Source organism: Eriocheir sinensis, chromosome 37, assembly GCF_024679095.1.
Source record: "Eriocheir sinensis breed Jianghai 21 chromosome 37, ASM2467909v1, whole genome shotgun sequence".
NCBI classification, from domain to species: Eukaryota; Metazoa; Arthropoda; class Malacostraca; order Decapoda; family Varunidae; genus Eriocheir; species Eriocheir sinensis.
In genome coordinates, this window is record NC_066545.1 from 4,705,852 (window position 1) to 4,718,745 (window position 12,894).

Genomic DNA, 12,894 nt, shown 5'->3' on the forward strand with positions numbered 1-12,894 from the left:
AGTGAGTGAGTTTGTGCAAGACGGATCCCTTCCCCTAAAGCACCCACTTACTCGTTCACTCCAAGTCTATCAATTCCTAATCCTAATATGATTACTCAGCTCACTCATTTCTAGCCAAAACTTTGGTAAACCCTTGAAAAGATAAACTATTACCAAGACAACAATTACTTTGGGTTCAAACCAAAGCACATAACTAATAATACTGTATGGCAGAAAAAATACATGAATGTAATTATAATTAATGACTTGATAGTACATCAATATTATGCTGTACAAAATAATCATCATGGATAAGGTATTGGGAAAAGAACTATATACTTATGATGTATATCATTACATTGATCTAGCAAAATAATAATGGCAATATAGTTGAATGAAGCTTATCTATATGAATCAAGCATATATTTAAGATATCTGAAATATTGACAATATGGATGAGGATAAAAAAAGAGGATATCAAGCATCCAGAAACAGAAGCAAACCAAAGAATAAAACAAAGTATGGCTTAAAGACAGAGAAAAAATAAAGTGAAATAAAGTAATGAGAACAGACATAGCATGTAGATTAAATATGGACATGGGAGACATATTTGAAAGCAGCAGAGAAAATGAATCGATGAGGAAAATGAAATCAACAAAAGGATGACAAACATGAAAAGGGTGAAAAGGATGTGAAAAATAAGTTAAACAAGAATGGGTACAACCTTGGGCAAATCTAGAAACAGCTCCATTTACAGCCAGGTGAGGAGAGGTGTGAGGGAGCGGTTGACATGGATAGACTCTAGCACCACTTCTATGGAAACTGTCTATTGTGCTGCACAGTTCTCCATCCACAGTCAAATATTATACTCTGCACATATTTAATCAACTTTTTTTTCTTTTCAGAATTGCCATGTATTCTTTTTCATGTAAGCAATTCACCTAAACTTTTGAATATGGAAAGAAAATCTACACATAATGTACCCTTACTTCCAATCTTCCCTCAAACTACTCTTTGCCATTTTTTACATGTCTCCAAATGCCTTGCAAATCACTGACAGATGCTGCCTGGGGCTACTAAGCAGAGGTAAGTTCAAGAAGGTGGTGAAGAGCTTTTATTTACCACTGGCCCTTGTTTTAAAGTATGGATTAAGGCCTTCCGTATTTGCTTTAACATAAGAGGGTGTGATGTGAGAAGGAAAGGCAAGGCTGAATTTATGTAGTACAATTGTTATCAGGGCTGTGGAGTTGGAGTCTGGGCCAGGAGGCAAGGAGTCTGCTACTTTTGGAGTAGGTAAAAATATCTCCAACTGTAACTCCTTTATGTGATCAATTCTTGCATGAAGTATGTGGATGCACTGCTTGGCCAGTGTTGCCTCATCATGGGATATTCTAAAAAATGTTGGAGAAATTAGTTTTTACGGGAGCTCTTATGGGAGGACATTTCAAGCAAGAAATTTGCTGTAATTTTTGGTGGGAATATTGATTTACCCCGGGCTTGTTTGTGGAAGAGTTATATTTAGGGGAGGAGGGTGTGGAGTTGAAGCCTGATAGAATTCAATGTATGTTCTGAATATCATAACTGCAGCCTCTTATCTGTTTATTGCACCCTACTTTTTGCTGGCTAGCTCTTACATATTTGCTTTTCTTGTAATATTTCAGGTGATAAATCAACTAATGTTTTCTGTTACTTTCTTTTTTAACCCATCCACTTTCATACCAACTTGTTCACTCCTTTCTTGTTGTTACATCAACCCTACAATCTCATGACCCCACACTGGTGGTCGGACACTATGGCTACACCCAGTCATCCTTCATCTGTCATCTACTCACCCTCACCCTCACCCCAGCTGAATCACAACCACTCATTACAACAATCTTACAAAACCAGGTGCTGAGTGTGAATCATATCTGGTTCAAAGCACACAAACTTCTTAGGTGACAACATTATGGAATATTTTATAGGGGTCACTTGCATTATAATCTATGCATTTTTCTACCTAATACTGCAGGAAACATGCCACCTCCATATGCAATGATACATTTATGGATATATTCCCCCATGAAAAAAAAAAGTAATTTGCTATGACAGTATTACTCACTAAATTATCTACAAACAAAGTACATTACGATATTAGAAATAGACTGCAAAATGGGGTATATTCAGAGTTGCCAGCCAGTGGGTGTCACCAGCAACTAAGTCCTTGTGCCCATGAAGCTTAAACTATTCTTTCATTCATCATATTTTTTTGTTTCTCTGGGACTGGAAACACTAACACTTCATTACAATAAGTGATACTAATGTTGATAAAAATGTAGTTGGTCATTCCCATTGTTTTTTTATTTGTAAACAAGAGAAAATAAATGATCATGGGAAGCTTCTCCTCATTAAAAATCTTTCTTGCATGTCCTGCAAAATTGAGTAGAATTCGACTTTTTAAAAAAATTATATTTATATTACAATATTTTCTGAGTATCTGCTAATGGCGTATTAGTCTCGCCTTCAACAAAATTTATCAAAAACAAAAGGGCGTTAAGCAACTTGACAACCCACACAAGGAAGGCCAGGTGCCTGGTTCCACTTACAGAATATTACACTCTGCCTTCAAGTGACTGCTGCTTGTTGTGTGGGGTCGACCAAGATCTTGAGTGGATGCCTGCCGCAAGTAAGAGGGAGGGCAGGTCAAAGGTGATGGTGTTTAAGGCCAAGAGTTGAGGGCGGAGCATAACACTGGAAGCCGAAGCCAATGTTGACCAGGGAGACCAAACAATAGATGCTACACTTGCTGTCAACTTGCGTGACGCCCTAATGTTTTTGATAAATTTCATTGAAGGTGAGACTGATACACCCAAAAGCAGATACTCAGCAAATATTTTAATATCAATGGAATTTTTTAAAGTCCAATTCTGCTTGATTTTGCATTGCTTTCATGCAAGAAAGATTTTTAATGAGATAACCTTGCATTGGTCTTATTTTCTCTTGCTTACCAATAAATAAAGCAATGAGAATAATCAACTACATTTTTATCAACAATAGTATCATTAATTGTATTGGAGTGTAACTGTTACAAGTCCTAAAGAAACAGATAATTTATGATAATTGATAAAACAGTTCAAGCTTTGTGGGCACAAGGCCTTAGTTGCTGGTGACACCTGGTAAGGATGAATATACCCTATTCTAGTTGTTACCCTTCACCATTCACGTCAGCAAAATAACTGCTTGATTCCAACATATGAATTAAAGAAGAGAGAAGTCAACTTTTAACGGCCACCATTGGTAAGATAATGAAAAAGTTAGGAGGAAGCTTACAAAAGAAGTGAGTGGAAAAATATGCAACAGTAAAGTAATACAGTAATTTGGAAGAAGTTTACATTTTACACTGCACACGTGCCTGTGACACAAAAAACACAACACAACGTTCGGCACATGCGACAGGAGTGAGTCAGCTTCTAGTCCTGCATGGGAGAGCAGGGCAGGACGGGGCAAGTGTGGGAATAAGGTGGTGGTACAGCATGGGGGGTAAGACTACTAGAAAGGGAAGGTAGTATCTGGTGGTGAAGGTGGCATGCAGAGGGTTGGGAAGGAAAGACGCTAAGGGTTATATTGAAAGGCAAAAGAATAAATATACTGTAAAAATTTGGAAAACAGATTCTCTCTCTCTCTCTCTCTCACACACACACACATGCACACACACACAAACACAAAAAATTGACCAGTTAGGTAACCAAAATAAAGAAAATTATCATACTAAAACACCGACCAACACCCTACTACAACCTATATAAATTCTTAGATTTATACTACAATTTTTCCTTCTTACACCCCTCTCAAAAAACAGCCCCTTGACAGTCCCAACCTAGTGCTATGTGCAAGTGAGGAAGTGCAAGGGGGCAGGGGATGATAAGGGAGGGAGGGGAAAAATGAGTGATGGGGATGTGATGGGAAGAAAGGGGGTATAATGTGATGGGAATAGAGAGGTGATGAGGCAAGGTATGGGGTGGAGGGATAGGTGGTGAAGCAATGGGCATTTATTAATACGGATGACAGTGTGTGGAGGATGAGGGGAATACTGTGGGGAGAAAGGATAAACATGGAAGGAGGAAACTGGTGATGGAGGCGTGGATATGTAATGAAAGTATAGCAGTAGTAAAACACTTGAGAAAATAATAAACAAACAAATAAATTGGTTAATTAAATAGAATAAACATACACAAGCCCACAAAGATGAGCATAGGACAAACCATACTTGATGAGAAATGAAACATAGAGGAGAAGGTGGAGAAGGAGGAGGAGGAGGAGGAGGAGGAGAAGGAGGAGAAAAAGGAGGAGGAGGAGGAGGAGGAGGAGGAGGAGAAGGAGGAAGCAGTAATACAGGTAGGAGGAAGGAAAGGCAGGAGGACAAACTAACCGCAGGTGGGGCGTTCCACCCTCCTGGCAGACCGCCCTGTCCTACAGTAGGGGACGGGGGGGGAGAGGACGGGCTCACTCAGGTCACCTCCGGGTCTTATCCCGTCGCTGAACATGACCTGTTTGCTCGCCCGGGTGCGGGAGCTACCCCCACCGCTGCCGCCGCCACTACTGCTGCTGCTGCTGCCTGGAACAACACACAACAAGCAGGGGAGTGCCGGCTACTGGGACAGGGAGATAGGTAGCACTGAGGCACTGGTAGCTTGGAAAGCCTCTAGGGTGGTGCCAGGAGGTGCTGATGTTTTTGCTGTTACCTGGCCACAGAGCTACAGTGTTACATGTATTGGGGCTCTGGCACAGCGCTGGTGTGGGAGGGTGTAAGGGATTAAGCACGCAGCTGGAGAGTCAAGGCTTAGGAACAAGGAACACAGTGTGAGAAATGAGCTTCAAGGGTTAGGTCTGGGCACGGGGAAAGGATGTAGTATAGAGCTTCATGAGTATGACTCTATATTGAATAAATGGTGAGGTATGGGTTCAGCGCTATAGGTGCTGGGTACAAAGGTGAAGAGAGTAATGAGGTAGAAGTGCAGGGCAAGGTAATGGTGAAACTAAGGAGTCTAGATGTCATGTGAAGGATTCACAGGGTCAAAGTGTGCAGTCGAGGGCACCAAGTAAGCTGAAGGGATTCGTAAACCTGGTGAAAAGTGTGATGTTTCAGCACTAAGAGGCTAATATTCTGGAGAGGAGGGGGTAAGTGCTAGTATAGGAGGGGTGTGTGATGGAGATAGGGGAAACTGGGGTGTGTAGTAGTTTTGGTGTTTTGAGGTGTTCTGAAGGTTTTGTCATGATGGTATTGGAGATATGAAGTGGTTGTGTTAAGAGTCACACACAGATGTATACAGTCAAGGATGGAGGTGGCAGGGTAGCACCACAGTAAAGGTACAGCAACAACACTTTACATCCAGCAGCACACCAGGAATGCTCCACCACACAGTAGCACCAGTCCACTTCAAAGAGGCAGTTCTAGACAACAGAGCAGCACCACTATGCCTATGCCACAAGTGATGGTCGCAGCATCACAGCAGCCCTACAAGCTACAGCAGACTTACTACACACCACAGCAGTGAACAGAGGCAGCGGTTTGTGAATCTAGGTGTACTGTGAGCTATTTTACCTCACCCAACACAAAAAAGCTATCCTCCCCCCCCTTCATGATATACTTCCACAGCTAAGCCACCATAAGAAAACCAATCATTTTTTCAAATGTAAATCTTAAGTCAACATTATTCTTTTCTACAAGAGATCTCTTTTGCCTACGAAAACTTTTCTATGGTACAACAAAAAGTCACCAGACACCACAAGACCTTTAAGTGAAACACTATGCAATGCCACTGTAAACACAGGTTGTCTGGGGGCCAAGAGGTAACATCACCATGTTCTCGGTGCAGCCAACATCTCAGGCCTACTTAATGAAATTGTGTATACATGTCCATTATGGTGATTTGGGGTGTCATTCAGTGGTCTGAAAAAATTACAGATCCAAACAGGCATGGATTCACTGCTATTTAGGTTACTGTGTAGGAGTGCCTCCAAAAATTTTCACCAACTAATAAAGTAATTGTTTGCACACTTTCCTCTCAGGTGTGGTGCTCTTCAATGATAGATGTAAAACTCACAAAATCTCTGTGCCCTTTCAATGCACACATGAAGAGTTTTTGTTTCAATATTCAAATAGATTTTTATTCAAAATATTACATGTATACTAGGTCTTTATGATGCAGAGGTGGAACTCACAAAAGATTGACTAATTTGCATACACACCAAACGTATACATTCTACAATTCTGTGTTAATTGTTTCGGGAAGACAGAATTTTATACTTGTAGTATCTAGTATGGAATACTCTTCCAACTTTACCTATCACATTGTGTTTGATAAAAATTGGAAAGTGAATGATGCTCACATAGCATTTCATATCAGTACACTTCTGTCATTCAATCATACTTTTTATCAAGAGAATATTGGTACTATTTTACACATAGTCCCTAACTCAGATGCTGTTGAATGATATGCTTTTCATGGTCATATGAGATTGCTATTTTAGCTGCACAGCCATTATGCCCTCATTTCAAGTGCTACAACACTATTTTGCAATTGTTACATGGCCTGTCAACCAGTCAACAGAAAAAGTACAGTGGCACAACAAGCATGTGCCATGGACCCTGCAGCTGAGACAGGGTTTAGCAGATTTTATCCCTCCCCCTGCTTAAAGATGGCACTATTTTTTATCATTACTGTTAGAATTATTATTATTATCATTATTATTATTATTATTATTATCATTATTATTATTACTATTATTATTATCATTATTATTATTTTGCACTATATTTATGGGATCGTGCTCCAAAGGATAATACAGAATATAAAATGAGGTTGGTTTAGTTTAAGGGAAATTGTATTTTCTTACCACTATAATGGCACACACTATGTCAATAACCAAATATAGAAGAAAATATTTGCACAAAAAAATAAATTTCAAGAAAAAGTTTTGGTTTTGCAAGTAATGATATTTCTACATTGGTGTAGTTCAGAGGAAAGACTAGAAAGCAGTGTTCAGGTACTGGCCTGAGCAGCAAGACCTGCTCCTCCTCACACACCCTGCCATTCACTGTCACTCTTTACTGTGAGCCACTCTGCCCCCCTCACCCACACAATGGGTGCACATATGTCACTGTGCACAAAGAGCATTAACTGGATGAGCTTTATCTTTTCTTCTGTTTGGTAAGTGACTGATCCTTTGACAAAACAAATATCAATAATGATAATAACTTTTAAGGATGATGGTAGAGATTATGTATAATAGTAAAAATAATGATAATAAAAAAAGGAAAGAATAATAACATTATTGACACTGATAAATGATCTTCAATATCACCAAACTCATTTCTTGTCAACAGAAGGCTGAGAGTCACAATGCCCTCAGATAGAAACAAGTTAAAGAGAGCAACAAGGAAGAAAGAAAATCCTCAAGTATGAAAAGGATAAAACACCTTGTCGAATGCACCTCACTTGGCAATGACATTGATGACAAAAATAATATAAGGAATAATATTTTTTTACACATTTCTTTCCAGTACATTAAAAACAAAGAGCTGAGGAAAGTAAAATACAATGAAACGATTACGGAACACAACAACAGCAACGACAACAGCAACAACATCGACAGCGGCAGCAACACAGATGACAACAGCAATAATAAAATCCAAAAAAGTAAAATAAATAGATATTTGTCACCCAAGGAGGCCTTATCATTAAGAAACTTATCAATATGAGCTTTATCAAAACTATACCTAAAGCTGGGTCTAGGCAAGTGCCAGGCCATGTCAGTTTACACAGTGCCAGAGCAAACAATGTCCCTGGCAATGCCCTTATAGCCAATCAACATGTAAGAATAACAGAGACACACACCATTCAGAGTAAGAGCCAATCAAGAGGTAAACAATTTCTCCAGTTGTCAAAATGGGTAATTTAGGAAAGGAATTCATGGAGGTCCACAACATCAACAGAGGTCCTCAGTCAGTCAGTCATCAGAGGCATAACTGCAATCCACAACACCCCTGAGGATACCCCGAGAGCCGGTCAAGAAGGGAATGTCACAGGAAAACACAATCCCAGAAGAACACAGATTGTCAGACAACATCCCACAGCCCCAATAATGACTGCCACACCATATCAGTGTAATACAGCTGACCTCACAACCACACTTTGTTCTTTACCAGTGACCACCAAGCCAAGAAACCACCAACATTCACCATGAAGATGGCCAGCCACACAAGTGATTACACACACACACACACACACACACACACACAGCACCTTATTTCTTTCGAGGACAAGGGAAGAAAGGTGAACAAAAGAAAACAGATGCCCAAGACCTAGCCCTAGCATTGTACAAAGAGGAACACAAGAAAAATAATGGCTGGAACATAAAAAAAATAGAAATATATAAGAAGTTCAAAAGATAAATGTTACATATGTGAGAGGTAAAAAATATTAACATATAATTTTTAAAAATGTTAAGAATAATAACTGAAAGAAATAAGTACAAAGGGGGATTAAGATAACACACAAGACCAGTGCTTGAGGTAGCACACATACGAAACAAATGATATAAGAGGAGAATGACTGTTGAGCCAGTGTAAGCTGTGTGCTGTAGTGTGCAGGGCTGTGGTGAGGAAGTTGCTGTTAGGAAAAAAATTTATACATAAATAGAGATAAAGGAATAAAATGAACTTATGGATTTAGTAGTGCAGCTGAGGACAGAAAAGATCTGAAAGGAATGTAGAATAACAGATAAAAATGAAAGACACAGGCAAACAGACAGATATACAGAAAGACATACAGACAGACACGGAGAGGAACAGGCAATTTTAATCATAAGTTGGAGATGAGGAAGAAATGGAGGAGGACAACTGTCCCCCCCCCCCTTTTTTTTTTACAGCAAGGGAGACAGCTCAAGGGCACTAAAACAAAGTGGGAAAAAAAGCAAGCCAAGTGCTGCTCCACCAAAAGAAAAATATAACAAGAGGCCAAAAGAGAGGTCAATTTTGGGTGGAGAGGTGTTTTGATACTCCTCTCTTGAAAGAGGTCAAGTCATAGGCAGGAGGAAATACAGATAAAGGGAGGTTGTTCCAGAGTTTACCAGCAGGAAGGATAAAAGAATGAAGGTGCTGATTAACTCTTGCATAAGGGATTTGGACAGTATAGGGGTGAGCAAGAGTAGAAAGTTGAGTGCAGCGGGGCCGCAAGAGGGGAGGAGGCATGCAGTTAGCAAATTCAGAAAAGCAGTCAGCATGAAAATATCATTAGAAGATAGAGAGGCAAAATTAGCTAACAGGAAGTAGTAAGGTGGACATGGATACAGAAAGAGGGGAGGAAAATGAGCAGAAGAGACAATAAATAGGGGAGAGTGAGAATTTTTAACAATAAAGGGAGGAAAAGACAGACCTAATGGAAGAGGATAAAGGAAAAAACTATTGAAAAGAGGTTTGAGGGAAACAAAGGGAAGAAAGAGGATCACTAAACCAACTCCCATATGAGGCTGGTAACAGTATACTAGGATGGATAAGGGAGAGGAGGCAAGACTAGTTAGGGCTGCGTATTGGGAAGGAATGGGAGTATAAGGGATAAAAAAGGAGTACAAGTGATAATTTTTGGTACTTACCCTCACGCTTCAGCACCCCCACAGGAACCATGACAGTGGGTGGGGGGACGGGAGGAGCTGCTGCAGCTTGCTGAGGGGGCGGCACTCGAGAACAGTACTCCATGGGGTTGTTGGGGTCGGGGAGACGACGTGGGGGGGTGGTCCCCTCTCCCCTGCTGCCCCACCGCCCGTCACTGCCCTCCCCACCCTCTTCCTGGCCTGTGGTGGAGACAGAAAGAAAGAAATAGTGTGTGTGTGTGTGTGTGGTCATGTCTAAATGTGTGCATGTGAATGTGTGTATGTGTGTGTTTGTGTAAAACAGGTAAACAACTGTATACATGTGGTTCACAGCCAGTCATGTCTGTCTACTCACCAGCCTGTAGTATCTGTAGGCAGGAGGTGCATACACGGGCCTCCTTGTGGTCCATGTATGGGAGGGGGGCCCGGTGGTGGCAGCAGGGTGCACACAGCACACGCCCACATGCCCGGCAGTGATGTCGTCGTCGGATAACTGTAAACTTCAGCCCACACTCCTGGCAGTTTGGGGCGTCCTCGTCTGGTATCCAGAAGGGAGCCACGTGTCCCACCAGGCTCATCCCCGCCCCCCCCGGTGGTTGCATCGAAGAGGGAGACTCTGGGTGCTGGGAAGACGGCTCGTCCTCCCGCCCTGACCCACTGTCGTCGTCATAGACTGCAGTAACCAGTGCTCCTGTTGGGGGTCAAGCAGGGGATGTCAAAAGTGGACACTGTGGACTGGTGCAGTACTGAAGAGGTGAAAAGGTAGGCTTAAGATGTGGTGAAGGGTGGAGTAGGTGTAATAGTGATGCAAATGGTGAAAAAAGACAGAGATGTCATAGGGTTGATAGTGATGGTTATGTGATTTCAGGGGTATTAAATGTGAGAATGGGATTCAAAATACAAAGAGACAGAAGAAAAATCTTTGGATGATGGAAGTGATAGTCATACAATGGGACAGGTGGTGTCCTTACCTGGAGCAACTCTGGTGGGTGACTGAGGGCCAGCAGGGTGGTGGTGTGGGGGCTGCTGTAAAGGGGGCTGAGCTAGGGGCTGTCTGTCTGGGGACCCAGGGTCTGTCAAGGTGCTGCTGGATGACAGTGTGTCTGTATTGAGGCTGCCAGTAGAGATGTTATCAGCCCCTACATCTCCCACAGCCCCAACACCCCTTTCCCCTACTGTCTCCCCACCAGGGGTGTGGTGGGGTTGGCACACCACCTCTTGCAGCCCTGAGATGCCTGAGTGCTGCAGAAAGCCAGAGTCCTCTCCAGGAATTTGAGGGCCTGGAACTGGGGACTCCGTGGGGCTGTGACTGGGGTCTGGTGGACTGGTAGGGCTGTCTGATGAGCTGTCAGGAGGGCTGTCAGCTGGGTTCTGGGGGCTGTCAGGTGGGCTGTGAGCAACGTTACTGGGGCTAACTGAGGTGGGGACTGACTCTCCATTTCTCAAGTCCCCTTCCTGGTGATCTTGTGATGGGCCAGCCCCACCAATGAGGTCAGGGCTTGCCTTGGGGCTGCCTTGGCATTGGGGAAGGTTGCTGTGTGGTGGGGAAGGGCCTCCTACAGCCCCATATGCACCTTGTAGCCTAACTTGTTCTTCCTCTAGCTCAGCCAACTCAGCATCAAGGTCAGCATCACCAATATCCACATTCTTGCTGAATGCCAATGGCCGAGGAACTTGTGATATGGATACTGGTGGGGAGGTGGCGTGCAGTGGGGGTGTGGGGGACTGTGGGGGTGTGGGGGGCTGTGCTGAGGCCTCATATGGAGGGGGTGTGGAAGGGACAGGTAGCTGCTGTGGTGGTGAGGGCTGTGTGGGTGGGGCTGGATCTGAACTGGGTGGGTTATCACAGCTGGTGGGTGGGAGGTCCTGGTGTGGGGGTGGGGCTGAGGCTGAGGCAGAACCATCTACTTCCTCCTGACCCCTGCCTTGAGTGAGATGTCGGGCAGGAGGGCTGAGGGCATGACTCTCAGCTGTCTGATGCACGTTGGCCACCTCTGGGAGGCGGTGGGCGGGCCGGCTCTCCACCACAATGGCTGGGTCTTGAGGCCGGGAGTGTGGGTGGGACTGGGCGAGGGTGTTCTCCACTACTATGGCTGGCTCCAGGCTGCTCCCACCCATCAAGTCAGGCAGACGTGGGTGCTCCTGTCCTACTCTAGCTCCTCCTCCCATTCCCCCACTGGATGGCGGTGGTCCAGGCGGGCTTGGGGAGGGCTGGGCAGGCTGAGGTGGAGCCTCTCCAGTGCTCTGCCACACATCTATAATGTCTGGGTGCCTTGCCTCATGCCCACCACCTAGCCCCCGGTCATGTGGCATGCTGGCAGGCACCACATCCAACCCCCCAAACCCCCCTCCCTCCCCTATACCTGGCAGGGCATTATCAGGTGGGGACACAAGTCTGGCATCCCCTGGGTGAGGGAATCCGGCCCTGAGGCTGGGTGGACTGGAGAGGGCAGGCCAGAGGGCAGAGGGGCCAGCTTGGCTGACAGGATGTGCACTGCCATCCACCACATCTTCCTTTGGTATGGGTTGAGGAGGCTGGGAGCAGGCAGCAGGGGGCTGGGCATCATCATTCTGGCCATCAGGGGGGCTGCGGGCACGTGGAGGCTGTGGGTGGGGTTGTGTCCCCACCCCACACCAACCCCTCAACCCATCCCCTAAACCACTGACTACCTGGGGCTGCATGGGCTCACTCCACCCACCGAAGGCCCCCAGCCCTGCCCCATGTGTTGGCAGGGCAGGGGCAGGGGCAGGGGCAGGGGCTGGGGCTGTGCTTGTGGCAGGCCCGGCAGGGCCACCCTCAGGGCAGAACTGTAGCTGCAGTTTTTCATAGTGACCCACTGACTCGATCTCATCTGACAAAAACACACATTTTGTCAACATAAACACTCATAACTTAATTTCAGTGTAAAAAAATGTATATATACCTTATACATATTTGTTTTGTTACAGGGAACTCAAGTAGAACTCTGGATTTTAAATCTTACTATAAGTTGTTCAGCAAGGGAATACTTTATATTCTTGTGTAAAAGTCAAGGTTATGATATGTTTGATTGAGGAAAAGTAGTGCCCCAATAAACTTTAACTTAACATTCTGTAAACAAAATAAAAAAGCTTAAATATAAAGTACCGTATTTGATGGCTTATGAGACGCATCCCCAAATTTCAGCAGGCATTTAAAAAAAAATAATAATAATAATAAACGGGTTTGAACCATGACTGTCAGGTGAAGATCATTCGTCCGACATTCGTAGCCCTCCCCCCTTTCAGGTCATTATCAACCCTTTC

The 12,894-nt window shown here is 43.9% G+C and overlaps 1 protein-coding gene across 4 annotated transcripts in view; it reads right to left on the bottom strand.

Annotated features, from left to right (window-relative positions):
- The window catches only part of LOC127008104 (zinc finger FYVE domain-containing protein 9-like), a 42,506-nt gene that overhangs the window by 25,639 nt on the left and 3,973 nt on the right, over positions 1–12,894 (bottom strand). For 2 of the 4 annotated variants that reach the window (XM_050879695.1, XM_050879694.1), the window contains exons 3-6: positions 10,581–12,461; positions 9,965–10,300; positions 9,613–9,810; positions 4,388–4,573 (exon numbers count right to left, since the gene is read on the bottom strand). In XM_050879695.1, coding sequence (XP_050735652.1) covers positions 4,388–4,573; positions 9,613–9,810; positions 9,965–10,300; positions 10,581–12,461 — 2,601 coding nt within the window. The remainder of the gene's footprint in view (positions 1–4,387; positions 4,574–9,612; positions 9,811–9,964; positions 10,301–10,580; positions 12,462–12,894) is intronic. The other 2 variants (XM_050879697.1, XM_050879696.1) reach the window with 1 other exon arrangement.